The sequence below is a fragment of the Haliotis asinina genome, chromosome 7 (genome assembly GCF_037392515.1).
Source record: "Haliotis asinina isolate JCU_RB_2024 chromosome 7, JCU_Hal_asi_v2, whole genome shotgun sequence".
Classification (NCBI taxonomy): Eukaryota; Metazoa; Mollusca; class Gastropoda; order Lepetellida; family Haliotidae; genus Haliotis; species Haliotis asinina.
The window spans coordinates 57,529,266-57,545,467 of NC_090286.1; the positions used below are offsets into that span (position 1 = coordinate 57,529,266).

The window sequence follows — 16,202 nt, forward strand, 5'->3', positions numbered from 1 at the left end:
ATTGGAGCGACAGTAGCAGGTGGCAGTAGTACTCGAAACGGTCGTAAAATCTCATATTAGCATCCACCTAATTCTGTAAGAGGCATCTCAGATTCAACATCAACCAAAAGCAGTTCACCGGAGTTTCTTATCTTGGAGGCATCGCAATGACACGTGGAAAGCTGGACATTATAAGAAACGGAGGGACTGAATCGAGAGGGGTCAAACCATAAAACATTCCAGTAACATGCCACCATCGCACCTTCTCATAAAATAATATAGCATATCGATGAAACACCTGGCTTTGGCGTTAATGTGCTCGAGGGATTAAAGGAAACAAATGGACATCGATGATGTGACGAGAGAACATGCAGTAAGGTCGTTAAAGATTGCTGCTCCCCAGTGAGATTGAGTCGATGTTAACATGCACGTGAGAATAAACATATGGTGTTGGAAGTAACTTGAACGAGTGTTTAACGACAACATTCTTGACCTTCATACTATATTTATATTATCTTATCTACCGGTAAGAATGAGGTGCTTAAAGGAATAAAACTGCTGTGGCGAGACAATCTCAGGTCTATGTGTAGGTGTATGTGAAGTTGTTATGGCGGCGGTAGGCTGGGCGCTACTGTATCTCCTGTCAGCCATGTGTTGCATTGGGAGAACCAGAGGCTGGGCTTACATGAAGGAGGGTAAGAACGTACATGTGTGTGACAATGTCGGGTGGAGGAGGAAAGGGACGAGAGATGGGCAAGAAGTTGGCCTACAGGAATGAGGGTAAGTTTGTACATATGTGTGTGACAATGTCCGGTGAAGGAGGGAGGGGACGAGAGATGGCTACGAAGCTGGCCTTCAGGAATGAGGGTAAGGTCGTGCATGTGTGTGACAATGTCGGGTGAAGGAGGAAGGGGAAGGGAAAGGTGGGACATATACGAGGTGAGTGGAAGGATGTCTTTGTGACAGTGTAGGAAGTGTTGGCGTTGGTAAAAGCTTGGCATATATGAAGACTGTTTTACCTACAAATAATACCAGGGAACACGGTGTCATTATACATGATTTGTGAAAGTTGACCCAAATGACTCATGCAGAGTAACTTATCAGATAGCGAAAAGGCACATCAGCAGGATAAAGCCGAAGGATGAAAAAGGGATATGAAAGGCCAAGTAGGTACTACTTTTAGTGTTTACAAACAATCAAGGTGTCGACCACAGGAATAACTGTCATAATTTGAAATATGTAAAGAGACAATGAAAATAAGTGTCTAACTGACACAAAGCTAGGATATTGTAAATGTTCAGTAACACCAATGACAAGGAGAGTTATGGGTAAGATTAAGGTTTCATAGATCTGTACTTGTCAACACGTGCATTTTCCCCTAATTTATACCAAATAAATCTAGCCGACATACGAGCAGCTTGTGACCTTGTTTCATCGTTTCCGTGTCTGCACGTCCCAAAGATATAACTGGACAGACAGACGATAAACAAAAGTGACTTTCCGTGAGTTAGAGTAGCTTCCCTTCGATAAAGAAAGGTTACTCTAACGGGCGAACAGATTGAAAGAAGAAACACGACTTGTTGAATGGGCACACCACTGTCTAGGAAACAGGTTAGAATTAAAACACTGTCCGACTTGCAAGTTCCCGTTATCTTGACGTAATACACGTTATTATGCACACGCCGTCGCAACTTGCTCAAGAGATGAGGAAATAATATGATAATGTATGAATTTCATTAATTCTCTGAACATTTTTCTTTGATAAAGGGGTACCCGGGATATACAGCTGTCATCATATGTTTAAGGATGACAATAGTTACTTGTGCATGGTAGGACATTCATAATACAAGGACAAACATCTTGACCTTAAATTAGTAAATGCTGGGCATACGAATACTACCGCATATTCGTTCATCAAATCTTCATTGCAGGAATTGTATAGTCTGTCATCAAAGCCCTGGTCCCTAGAGTTGAGTTAACTATAACAAATACTTAATACACATTCTACACGACATCTCAACTTAGTTGGAGCTCTGATTAAATTTACATATTAATCAGTAAGTATTAAAGATTCGCACTCGCAGTATACTCGCTAATTCCAGCTTGTAGTGGGAATAACGAATACATTGTAATCCGATAATAGGATGTAACCCATCCAAACCTTTCACGGGAAAACTTCTCTATACCCAAATGCGCAGTTGCAGCCCAGTTGCATGGACCGATGTTCATGCTGTTGATTACTGGATTGCCTGGTCCAGACTTAGTTGCAGACCGTCGCCACATTACTGAAATATTGCTGAGTGCCGCGTTAAACAAGAAACATTCCACTAACGTATTGTATTTGTGTGTTGTAGGGAACTGTCCCAACAACCATCAACCTGGCGACACCTGGAATGAGGGACAATGTTCTAGGTACATAGTCTGATTCATATACAGTTAAGTTAAGTTACTCCGACATTCGGCTTTATCCGACGCTTTTGTGGGTTACAAAATGAATAAACGTAACTTACACAGCCACATACAGTGGCACCTTCTTACCTCTATCCTAATATGTCTAAAGTTCAAGAGATGGTTCTTTATGGCGTCGACGGACACCTCTCGCAACACCTGCACCCTGCGTACCGTGATATACGTATATTATATACACATGGAAAGAGTATTGCAACCCCGTGTTGTGTTAAAGTATCAATATGTTGCCATTAACCGCAGCAATCTAACTAAATCCAAACCGCCATTTAACACAACAACCGGATAAATTAACCCTCGGGGGGTGGTTAAAAGGTGTAGGAGCAAACATGGTACAAATATTGACTCCATTGAAGTACCTGTTACTATGGTAGTGTGACATTTACATGGGCAATCATTTTCAACATTGCAACCTACAATCTTCAAAAGCTCAACAATAGGTAATCGAGGAACATTCGATACAAACCAACACGAACAACACCTTCCCCGCCCCCTATTCATTGTGGTGTCACGAACGGTTTGTTATTCGGAGAAGGGGTGTATCTTTCCTAGGAGTTGACACTCTGGTCAATCTGAGCGTCTTTCATTTGTTGCCACTTTACTGGCCACTCGACTGATTGTCAGTGGGTGACAACTCTTGCATGTCAACATTCTACGTACCAATAACTTGCCCTCTTTGAGTCGTTGCCAGTTGAGGAAGCCCCGTTCTTGTTTATCAGCAACAAAATAAATTGATTTTGTAAGTTATCGAGCTGTAGGAACAGAGTGTTCAAACGTGATGTTTGCTTACTAACAGGTACACGTATTGCGCTTGATGCTCGTATTTGATCGTAACACAGTGGACATCTGAAATCAATCTATGGCATACAGGAAGGGTAAAAGAATCATACAAACAAGGATAATAATTATATGAATTAAAAATAGGTGTTATATATGGTTCCGGAAAATTAAGTTAAAGCTGTGAAATTGTCACATACACATAGAAAACAGTTACCAAATGGCGATATTTTGTTGATTTAATAATGATGACACATAAAACCTATTATACTCCATGTTGCAGGTGTGATTGTCATGAGGGAGGGTACGCCTGTTACGGGTAAGTCTCTGCTTAAACAACCCTGACTTACACCTTGGCGGAATTTGTGTTAGACCTACGAAAGGAGGAACGTGTTAGAAAAACTGTGTAAAATGTGCCTACCGTGTATGGGAGAGTCACTCCATGAATCACAACCCCCATTGGGAAAAAAGGAATCCCGAATTCACTGGACATTAATAATGTCACTGTCGTCATAATTAGACGTAATCTGAGGCGGTTTTATCCAGCTGATTACTCATTTCCTCATTTAATCAGTCAACTTGTATATTTTGGATAACGTCAGATGCAAAACAACGGTGAGCACCTATAACGTTGTCTGTTGCCATTTGTTGTCACAGCTGCAGCTTTGTGAATACCCCCACGAACTGCTACACCGACACCCCCCATGCGACCGATGTCTATCCCCTCTGCTGCCAGGTGCAGACAGTGTGTCCCGGGGACAAGGGCTTCGACCGTGCGAAACTCAGATCAAACTAGGACACGATAACCTTCCCGGTGTGCATGTTCAGTCTTTCGTTGATTTCAATGACAATAAACACGAATACACAGAAATAACCTTTTCTTTAAATAAATCACACTTACAAGGGTTTCGAGCGCATCTTTCCTTTCCATAAATGTACCTTGTTTCACTAAGTCCACCGTTCATCCACATTTGCTCACACTATCTATGATAATTTATCTTACCTCACACATCACACATAAATGCCGCTGTCTGATTGGCTCAGCGCTCTTCTATTTTATTTTCAATGTACCCCGTGTACAAGCGAGTTGCATTGCGGTATACTCCGTTGTTAATAGCTCTTCGTGGTAGTTCGTGGTAGTTACTTTTTTATCTCGTATAACATAAAATGACGCATGATGCGCGGAAATTACCGATGCTCTGCGAATGGAAATCGATGGAACTCTAAATTTAATTTAATTTATTTATTTATTTATTTATTTATTTATTTATTTATTTATTTATTTATTTATTTATTTATTTATTTATTTATTTATTTATTTATTTATTTATTTTCGGTTACGGAAACATTTTTTGACTCTCTTTCCAATAAATAAAGTTAGAGAAAACGTTCCAATGCAGTTGTTGTGAATATTAAGATGGGGAATTACATCGCGGCGACCTTACTAACTCAATATACTTACGGGAAATAACAGCAAGATGCAAGATGCAAGATTCAAATCGTTTGATTCACACAGGCTGGCTGATGTGTACGATCCGATACACATGCTTCAAACTGTTGTCCTAATGTGCCATGCGCGAAGCCCATTTCTGGTTGCTCCGCCACCCACTCCCAGTCGTGATATTGCTAGAATACTGAAACGGGCACTATCACACACTGTGGCAATATGCATACCGTGGAATAGCAGTAAATACTCATTGTTAGACATCATACATTCAATGGAATAGCAGCAGATACAGTGATACGCCGCACCCAGCAGTATTCCAGGCATACGGTGGCGACCAATAAGTACTCGAGCCTGGACCAGACAATGCAGTGATCAACAGCTCAGTGATCATATAGAGAGTATATGGTAATATACATCGTAAACATTACTGCAGATTACAAGACATCATTCATACAATGGAATAACAGATATTAATGTACCACGCACACAATAACTAACAGCAGATACGAGTATTTTGCATAATGCATGCAGTGAAATAAATGTAGATAAAAGGTTGCAATGAAATAACTGCCGATACATACTACAGCATCATTCATACAGATGAATAACTCCAGAAACAGACTGTTTTTGATAGTGGATACAGTGAAATAAAAGCGTTCAGTTCCAAACCCGACAGTGGACACAAAGTTTATCGCGTAAATCAATCTAATGTACGTCTATCAGAGCAATTTCTAATGCTGCAAAACTAACACACAAAGACATCATCATTAATGTATTTGTATTTACTTGGGAGTGATCGTTTTATAGGAGATGAGAATATCATGTTTTCAAATTCCTATCATTTTCAAGCCAGTGCTTACATTTCTAACTTCCCTCACTATGTACACATCTTTACCAGATGAAGAATACCATGTATTTTTATGAATTTCATTTCATAACAATATCCTTTCATACTGAATAAATATTTTTTTTTAATTGCAATTATACCTACACTCCTGCAGGGCACAATTTTGCACATGTTTAAATCTTTTCGGATTTGATTTCGAATTAGATTAAGAAGTATCATTATGCCAAACGTTACGCATGTAATGGAAACGTCGCTGTCACGAGTTTTGTGGAAAAGGAATACATCGACTTATCTAATCTTACCTAATCATATCTAATCTTATCTAATCTTAATAACTTAATAAAATGAAGTTGGAATAATAGTGACGTTCTCATCTCATTTGTCAGATATACTGTGTTTCAAATAGTTTAAGTGCCGAAAAGCGTTTATATCACTGTTTCCTTTGATGGAGGCTCGGTGATGGTATGGGGATGTATCTCCTACGACTGTCAGCTGACACTGGAAATCTTGATGGCAAGCGATCCATCACGGAAAATCTTGATGAAGTTGATGTGCGTCAGTCATCAATCATGACCAAATTGTGTAATGGTTGAATTTATAGGATATTACACTACATGATCTCCAGCATCAGAGTTGGTTTACCGATTTTGCATTTTCTCTTAAATTGCACAGAAGATAAATCCCGTCAGGGAAGGTACATAACATACACCAGTCAAATCTCACGACATGCAACAAGTACATTTCATAACATACAGCAGGTAAATCTCATGACATACAGCAAGTAAATCTCATGACATACAACAGGTAAATCACATGATATACACCAGGTAAATCTCATGACATACAGCAGGTAAATCATATAACATTCAGCCAGTAAATCTCATGACACACAACAGGTAAATATCATTACATACAACAGGTAAATCCCATGATATACATCAGGTAAATCTCATGACACACAGCAGGTAAATCTCATGACATACAACAGGTAAATCTCATGACGCACGGCAGGTAAATCCCATGAAATACAACAGGTAAACCTCATGACATACAACAGGTAAATCTCATGAAACTCAACATTTTAATGTCAGGATATACAACAGGTAAAATCCATAACACTGAACAGGTAACTTAAAATCTCTTGACAAACAACAGGTAAATCTCACATTTTTAACAAGTCTCCTCCACTCCACAAAGGTATCAGAAGTTTGGAATCTACTTGAGGATTAACTTACATCGAACATTCACGTTGCCACAGTCTTTAGAATTAAAAAGAAATGTCCTTGGATTTCATCCGAAATTACTTCACTCAATACCTGCTCGTTATGTCCACATTGGACAACTAGTCGAATATATAGAGTCGAATATATGATACATCAAATTCCATATGGCACGGGTCTAGTCAGTATCATAATTGGAACATTTTGTGAAACCCATACGCTAATATATAGACTGGCCTCTCGCCTCAAACTATATCCACTCCTGAAGGATACACAAAAATTTTAAGAAATTGATTACAGGTATGTTCAATACCATACATCAATCTCACGTTTCAAATTTCGGGTTTTTTTTCTAAATAATCAATATCAGTGCAATTTACTTAACATGATTTATTTCTATCTTACAATCGCAATTATTGAGCGGAAACATGATATTGTAAGCCTGTTTGGGCTGCATTTTATCACAATATTTACATTAAAACAGACATCGATTCTCTTAAGTGGATAATAGAGTTAGGGCAGGAGACCTGCGCCCAGTGGTGTGTAGACATGTTCCGGCATTTGAAAACAGGTATTTTTTTTTTATCAGAGTTTTTTATCAAGCTCTTCTTTATTTCATACAAACAAATGAAATATTCATCCATTCAACATATATTTAGATCAAACATACCTGAACATGAAGGATGCTACGGGCGGTTTATTGTACGTGAAGCGTTCATACACATGTTCACAGTTTGTTCACGTAGAATGTAACCAGCAATTTAGTACCATCGTGATTGATTCGTGAGACCAGTTACCATTTTAAAATATTAATAATCAATAAACTGTTGGTTTTTTTCCCTTCTCCATTCCAATTTATACAATGTGATGATCTTCATTTTCAACCTTTTAAGGCGATCATGGTGAACCACTGTAAAATGACAAAAGAGAGAAGTTTTATCCATCAATCGTTAGTTTTCGTAAACAATCCGTTTTCTTGATGTTATCAGCTACAGGACAAACACACTTCAGGCGAAGAGTTGCTTCCCTGTGTTGCACCTGAATCCGAAGAGGATCAAATTAAAAATCTGATCGGCCGTTCTCTCATGGTTTCAGCAGTATTTCCGCTCACTGCAGTGGCTGAAACTCCAACACTCGTCTGTTAAATGACTAGAGCGGTATGTCTTACAACTGTAGCGGATCCACAGTGCACAGGCGTATTTTAATACATTTCATACTTTAGTATCAAAAGTTGCTATAGATATTATGCACGTTCCCAATAGCGACGTCCGGTACATCAGGTCCGGATTCCCAAGTGACAGGATGACTATGTACTCATGGTTAAAGGAACCTTTGATCAGCATATGATACCCGTGTCTGCGCAGTCAATGTATTTGTACACAAAAGATGTCAGCTTGATGTCAAAAGATGTCAGGACGTAACTGCTTTTAACTGCACCAGTCCTCATAGGACACGTTATCTTATATCGAATGTAGTCTTCAGATCATGGGATTTCTCCGACGAACTGTAACTGGAGACTAAGGTTGTAAACAGATTATATTTTGATAATTGGCAACGTCCTGCCGTCGAATATACACAAAATGTGTAGTTTTATTCATCCTGTTACTGTGATTATACACGTAATATCATGACTGACTCGGACAAAAATAACGTTATAATGAATAGCGTCTACGCAGAAGGGAATTGAGCATGATATGACATGAAGCCCTACGTACGATAAGAGAGAATGCATTTGGGACTGTAGCTGTTGTTGAAATCGCCATAGTTGGCATTTTTGTCGAATATCAAAGTTTTTCCAAATAAAGCCATTAGAAATAGAGAGTACAAAACCTGAAATGACTCTCATGTGAATACAGTGATACTACACGAACTACAGAAATATCCATTCATAAACGTTTTCATTCAATTCAATTCTGGGTTCGACATATTCTTTGCTCTTTTTTACCCAAAACTTCATCCATGTCGCATGGGCAGACATCTTCCTTGTTCAGCCTCTAGAGACAAAGGAGACACACATCGACGTCCCCAATGAAACTAATCAACCAGTCAGTATCCAGAGTATTGCTCCGCATCTGCTGAATGAATAGTTTGCAGATGGTTACTTTACTGCAGGCTACCAATCAAAGAATTCCGACAAAAGCCCGACTGTTACAGACTCGTAGGCGGCAGAACAAGGAGATTGAATACACAGCCGACATGTGACTCAGAATTAATCTCTGCTTGACGTCATGTCCGAGACAACTACACACACTCTGCCTGCAGAAATGATGCTACATACACGTTACGGAAATGTACCTGCGTCTCTGTCAGTGCGTCCGTGCGTTCGTGCGCCATTCTTTGTTTCTGTGCATATGAGTATTTGTATCTGTTTGTTAGTGTGCTAGCCGTGAGTCTCACCCATATAAACCACCATGAACCTTCTATTAGGTACGTGCTACATGGCTATGGACTATTAAATGTATAGAGTGTATTAACGAATTATATCTATGTGCTTTCGGCTTAACACTCTACTTTGAAATAACATCAGAAGATATTTCATATGATGGCAGTTGTCGTAGTTAGGTTTATGTGAAAATTATTTTAAGAGATTATGCTTAAACACTTTCTACCTTGAAATATATTGTTCTTTGTTTGGGGGCAACGCTTTCCTCATAGTGTGTATGTGTGTGCGTACGTGCATGTGTAGGGACTTGCGCCGTCTGCATCCTGTAGCCAGGAAGTGATGACCGTGTTTCCAAACAGATTGTCCACAACACGGAGAAATTGGTAATTGGAGTAACCGCCCGTCTATATATTCTAATAGGGTAATTGTATTGCTGATAGGGAGGCTCGCGTGTATTCATCTATTACTTAACAAAGGCAATTCAGCTTGATAAAAGTCATTTTCAGACCAGATACGGACGGGTTAGAACTGTCTTCAGCAACCAATGCCTGCCGTAAACGGCCACTAATGGTGGCCAGACTCACCAACTTGGTTGACACATGTCACGAATTGCGTAGATCGATGCTCATGCTGTCAACCACTGGGTTGTCTTGTCCAGACTCGTTTATTTACAGACCGCCGACATATAACTGGAATCGTACTTAGCCGACTTATACAACAAAGCAGCCAACCAAAAACAAAATGTGTACAGGTTTTACTGTCAAGGACTACAGCATTATGTCGAGTTGCGTCAAGTAAATATCTGTTCTAAAGAGGGCAGGACTTCTTTTTGTATCTCGTAACTGAAGTAGTCGGGCAGTGACTTAGGTACAAGACCGTATGAAATTTGACGTGCTCCTTAGTATTGCACGATAAAACGCTGAACAGCGCATCTATTCCGCTGGTGAAACTGCGGCGGAATCCTTACACGTTTGCAGCAAAATAAGAAATCATTGTTACAATCTGTCCCAGAGACATGCCCGCTCCTATTGCAATTAACATGTAAACAAGGAACAAGTGACACATTGGACACCGGTTTTCCATAACACTCGTTTGCAGACTAGGTGACTGTTTACCATGCATATATGATTACTGGCTGCCTACGGGTCCGTGTTGTATGCTTATGTCTCACAGCTACAATCAATAACCATACGGCTTTGTATAAGGAGAAGGATCATGCACGACCTATGTCTTACGGATTTAAGCACAGACCTTCACACTGTATCTCGGTGTATTACACTGACACCATGCAGATGGTGTTTTGTCAAAAGGAAGGGTTTATAGACTTGTTTACTCCGCGTTATTTGTTTTGTACAAGAACACGCAGGTTTATCATATTCAGGAAGTTCCCTCTTACGACGATGCTAGTTTGTCTGAAACCTGCTCGAAGCCGATTTACTATCCCGAACGCAAACATTTCAACATGACATTGACAGGTTTGAGAACGAAACGAAAATAAGAAAAACATTCTCTTTAAGTGCCAGAATATCTCCTGGGGATGAAGAAGGGGACTGTAAACTGTGCAATTATTCAATTTCTCTTTGATGTGAAACGGAGACAATGTAATTTCTCTTCATGTGGGAATTAGCTGTATTTTTCTTCTATAATGTAATAACCGACACGGCCCCTACCTCGGCACTGGGATTTACTTGTTTTTCACGATTTTGTTTTTACGTGGTTTCAACTTCCCCTTTAAGACACACACAAAAAAAGAATTTCACTCTCATTTGTAATGCGGAACTTCATCATTTTCAAGGGCGATGCAGTAAACATCGAATGTTATAGGAACTTTTTTGTTGTAGAAAGAAGTCTAATACTGAAACGCCGAATAATGCTGTTGGTACAGTATGCAAAATCTGCCGGATTTGTAAACCGATCCAAAAGTTGCTATAGTGAGGGAGCGAGTATGTTTGCGAGTATGCTTGCGTTTCATAATTTGATCGCTCCTACAAAAGGATACTGGAGGTTTAGACATTCGTCAACAAGATAAAAAGGGGACACAACGAATGCAATAGGTGCAGGTATAGTCCTGCGTACGGTGGAACAACTGCAGATGCAGATTAAAGTCCATCGTGCGTATAGTGGATTAAATCTTGATTTTAAGGCATCCTGCTTACAGCGAAACAAAATCGTTCAGTTCCAAATTCAGTTTCATCCTTCTGGTAACACAGTTCTACATAGACGACGTCTAATCATAATAAGGATATCAACAAGTGAGAATTAAATTTCTTATCAATAATTTTATTTATAATGAATTTCATACAATTGCTTTTAATTTTATATGGCCCTAATATATATATATACATATATATGTATATACACTCATACACACGCGCTCACACACACATAAAATGCACATAAAATAACATATCTTGGAGGGAGTGGAGTTTTTTATGCATTGCAATGGAGCGAATAGTGACGGCCTCACATCAGGAGTCAGTTACTATGTTTCCACTTCAATATCACTGATGCCAAGGGGTAATTCTGCAACAATCCGGACAGGGTACTTGTTGTCGAAGTGGTTAAATGGTTTATCAGCATCATACTCGATGTATTAGACAATTTATTAGCACAAACGCATAATACTAAACAAATACTAAATGCTACTAAGTATGTACAATGTATTTAAGGCAATTAATAGAAACAATACGGTATTAAGTGGTAGAGCTTCCAGGTACATGATTTAGCACTTGGAACTAAACAAAGACTTCAGAAATATGTACATTATAAATTTTTTTACGCATTCACTTTGAAGCATCCGCTCGTAATGAGCATTACCCCCCGCTCTACGTTGGCAAACTTTACAACAATAGATTCGTGAGCAAGTGATATTAATATCGACTCATTTGTTCGTCGCGAGTTTTTGTGAACTAATAGAAATATCACTATTGTCATGATGGGAGTTTGGGTTAAAACTAGCAAATAATAAATACATGAGTTGAACCTATATGGGTACCAATAACGCTCTGCGTGAATTGCGTAGATCAAATATTTTACCCATTGACCTGAAAGCCCCTTATGTAACGGTATTTCCGATAAACTATACAGAGTTAACTCTATAATTACCGTTACATTACAACAGCTTAAATCATCTTTACTTTCTATATAACGTCTCTCCTACATTTTCTACGAAAAGGGGTATCTGACGTAGCGTAAGAACACAGCGATTGTCACAACTTACCAGAGTAATACATGTCATCGAATAATACGAATCACATTACCCTTAGACTTTGAAACTGTAAATAAACATACACCTCTTTAACCTGCACCTGTTTCCGAGAAAACTCTGCTCGCTGTGCTCGCTCTGGATTCATTACGTTCAAATGTCATAGTCGAATATTCGATTCATTTAATTCTTTATGTTTGGTATAAGGTGTGAAGCAAATTGGCTCATTCGTTTCCAGGGCAAACCATATCCTCTGATGAGGGTCACACTGTTTATGAAAAGCATGCTGATTACAGGAGTACCCAATAACTTGCAGAATTCCCAGTTTCACATTTCAGATTTGTTTGTAATCAATATCTGTGCACTGTGAATACTAACATTAATGTCTACTTCGCAGTTTCAAGTGCTGAGCGGAAAACTGAAATGGTGAGTCCGTTGTAGCTGCAATTAGTTACAGAACGGCATATTTCCATTAGAACAAACATCCATTCTCCTGAGAGGATAACACAGTTTAGATGAGAGAATGCCATTTCTGGGTGGCGTGAAAATCACATCAGAATGACATTTGAAAACGTCTTGTTTTCCAGAAACAACTCTTAAAAGACGATTGGTATTTTTGTCAAGTTCTATTCAAATACATTTTAGGGAAATATATCACATATCGGTATATAAAGCGTACTGCACATATTCTGAGGATGAAGATAGGGAGTGATATGACTTGAATGATCCGACGGTTTAAACATGTTCATCATTGACATTTTAAGGCTGGCGAGGATGGGGTTGGTCGGGCTGTTGTTTATCGTCGCACTCAACAATATTCAAGCCATGTGGCGGAGGTCAGAAAATAGTTTAGTCTGGTCCAGAAATCCAGTGACCAACTGCATGAGCATTGATCTATATAATTGGGATACGATGACGTGTGTCACCGATCCCGTCAATACGGCAAACATGGTTTATTGAAAAACAATGTAACCCGGATCTTTAAGGACTGCATCGTAGGATTTCTGTTGAAAATGACCAGTTACATTGTCTGATATCAAAGTTTCCCAAGTGACACCATGAAAGATGTTTGTTTGCCACAAGTGTGAAAGTAAAGATTACATGGACGTTTCGTAGACACAACTTATTCTATATCGTTATCCATAAAACATGTCATGCATTCATGTTCAGCTTCTAAAATGCCCTTCAATAACTTTATAAAGGTAAAGGCTGGGAAACAACCTCCAGGAAGGGCACGTTGCTAATACTGACACGTCCTGTAAAACTATGTCTTTCCGACAAATGTATGATATTTTTAATGCCATTCCCTGACAGCCTACTGACCAAAGTGGCATAATGAATAAAATACAAATATGGCCACTTCATTCAGTTCTGATGTCAAAATGTTTGTGAGTTAATTACACAAACGCCTTCCATGTCGGCTGGGCAGACGACATCTCCCGTCTGCAGCCCTCAGAGACAAAGGAGACACATATCGACGTCCCCGGTGAAATCGATCCAATTAACCCATATGTATCCAGGGTAATATTCTTCGTCTTCGGAATGAATGGTTTACAGATGGTTGCATTCCTGCAGGCTATCCATCAAAGAATACCGACATTATTCCCGCTGTACAGACGCGTGACTGAGAACTACTCTCTTCTTGACGCTATATCCATGGGAGCCACATACACTGTACCTACACCGAGCTCGCTGGTTTGGCTGATTTCAGTAGTCTCTCTCTCTCTCTCTCTCTCCTCTCTCTCTCTCTATCTATCTCTCTCTCTTTTTTTTCTCTCTCTCTCTCTCTCTCTCTCTCTCTCTCTCTCTCAGGAGTTCGGGTGGCCATGCTCGCTGTATTGGTTCACATGTCATTGTATCCCAACGACGGATATCGATGCTCATGCATTAGATCACTGGATTGTGTGGTTGTGATTCGATTATTTAAAGACCCTCACCATGTAGATGGAATATTGCTTAGTGCAGGGTATCTCACCCACTCACCCACCGACTCACTCACTGTTAACGTGACTCCTCGTGCTGTTTGTCTTTATGATCTTGTCGGAATATCGTTGTTGGAAGAAGAACTCCTGATCGCAGTTGGATCAATAGCACATTCAGTCGTTATGACACTGGGGAATAATGTAATGCAACAATATGCTAGGCTTAATAAACGCCAAGATATCAATGTCAGGTAACTTTTCTTATTCAAATCCTCGTCGGCAAATTCAAAATTTGGTTATGGGACGTGGTATTGTTTAAAACATGCACTTCATGCTGCCTATGGCACAACATATTCTATAATTTGATAGCAGAAGCAGAGAGACTCAGTTCATCGAGTGATATTTTAATATTATACGGTTGTGTTTTCACTGGGTATTATACCCGTGTGTGGATTTCCGCCTTCAGCAGCCTGCAACCAGGAAATGATGACCGTGATTCCAACAGATTTTCCAGAGCACGGTGAAACTGGAGTAATCCTCTCCATTTCAATAGGTTGATTGTATTGCTAACAGAGAGGCTCAGCCCAGGTATCAGGCTCATTTCTTAATTAACGTTATTGGATGAAATCATACTTGAGCTTGGAAATTAAATCAATTCAGTTTGAAATGATCATCGCAGTTTTGCGTTTAGACTAATACCACAACATGGAGACAACAGCACACTGTCACTTTAATCCGCGTACTATTGCAATTATGTTATCAATAACCGTGTAATTATGATGATGCATATTACCTTCATGCTGTCGATGTCACAGATATTGACAACATAGAGATAACACGCCAGAGAACCCACCTGTGCAAGATGTACAGCTTTTGTAGCAGAGCATTGAGGAGCCATACATATGTGCAGATCCTAAAGCAGACTGAGTGTGTGTGTCTGGGGTGTGATGTGAGTGAGTGAGATTAGTTTTACGCCGTTTTCAGCAATATTCCAGCAACATCAGGAGAAACGAACCCGGGTCTTCTGCGTGACGAACGAACGCTTTAACCACTAGGCTATCCCACAATACCCATACAGCAGAACACTGAGGAGTCATACATATATAACATCATGCAGCGGAACAGGAGTAGTGCATACGTACAGATCATATTTCAGAACATTGGTAAGTCATAAGTATATACATATCATATGACAGAACATTGAGGAGTTGTGCATATGTAGATATCATATGACAACAATGAGGAGTCATACATATTCAGTCGTACAGACCCTGAAGCAAACATATACAAGAAAGCCAATGCAAGTCTAGAAAGTGTGGCAAGTCTAGATTCCCTTAGCTTCTGAAAATGAAGGACGTCTCAGGGCTCCATTTCGCTATATACGTTCTACTGAAAAACGTTCAAATAGTACTAAAATATCACAGGGCTCCATTTTATAATACATGTATGTATGTATGTATGTGTGTATGTGTGTATGTGTGTATGTGTGTATGTGTGTATGTGTGTATGTATGTATGTATGTATGTATGTAAGTAAGTAAACATATTGAGCACTATGCTCACGCTGGACTGGAAGACCTGAAAAGACTACAATCATAGGCTGACTTGTATAACTACATATAGGTGAATACTCAACGGCACAAGAGTAGGTAACGTGGGTTGTTGAAAACAAGGAACCGATTAACATGTTGCAGCAGAACTGCATGTTACAAACACTATTCAAATGGTGATCATTCCAGGTAGAAGAACTACAGTAATTAGTTGAAAACTGTCTTAATCTGTCCCTTGGGATGTCGTTCCTGTCGTTGTGTGTATGAAATGAAGAACGACCCGTTCTTAATAAGGCAGCAGAGACATGACCAACTCACGTCTAACAATTTTAGACCCATTTTCTCCCAGTACATTAATTCCCGTACCAAAGAAAAAAAGGCATAATTGATATCATTATTTGTAAAAC

The 16,202-nt window shown here is 39.4% G+C and overlaps 1 protein-coding gene across 1 annotated transcript; it reads left to right on the plus strand.

The window, feature by feature from the left end:
• The first annotated feature begins 522 nt into the window (after positions 1-522).
• On the plus strand, positions 523-4,093 carry LOC137291762 (uncharacterized). The gene is made up of 4 exons (XM_067823279.1): positions 523-674; positions 2,334-2,391; positions 3,506-3,541; positions 3,880-4,093. The coding sequence occupies exons 1-4, from the start codon at positions 587-589 to the stop codon at positions 4,016-4,018; spliced, it is 321 nt and encodes a 106-aa protein (XP_067679380.1). The 5' UTR covers positions 523-586; the 3' UTR covers positions 4,019-4,093.
• The last annotated feature ends 12,109 nt before the right edge of the window (positions 4,094-16,202 follow it).

Excerpts from the sequence above, each read along its gene's own strand:
- LOC137291762 (XM_067823279.1), top strand. The coding sequence starts at position 587 with ATGGCGGCGGTAGGCTGGGCGCTACTGTATCTCCTGTCAGCCATGTGT. Across the intron at positions 2,392-3,505 it reads AATGAGGGACAATGTTCTAG|GTGTGATTGTCATGAGGGAG; the intron begins GTACATAGTCTG and ends TCCATGTTGCAG. Across the intron at positions 3,542-3,879 it reads GGAGGGTACGCCTGTTACGG|CTGCAGCTTTGTGAATACCC; the intron begins GTAAGTCTCTGC and ends TTGTTGTCACAG.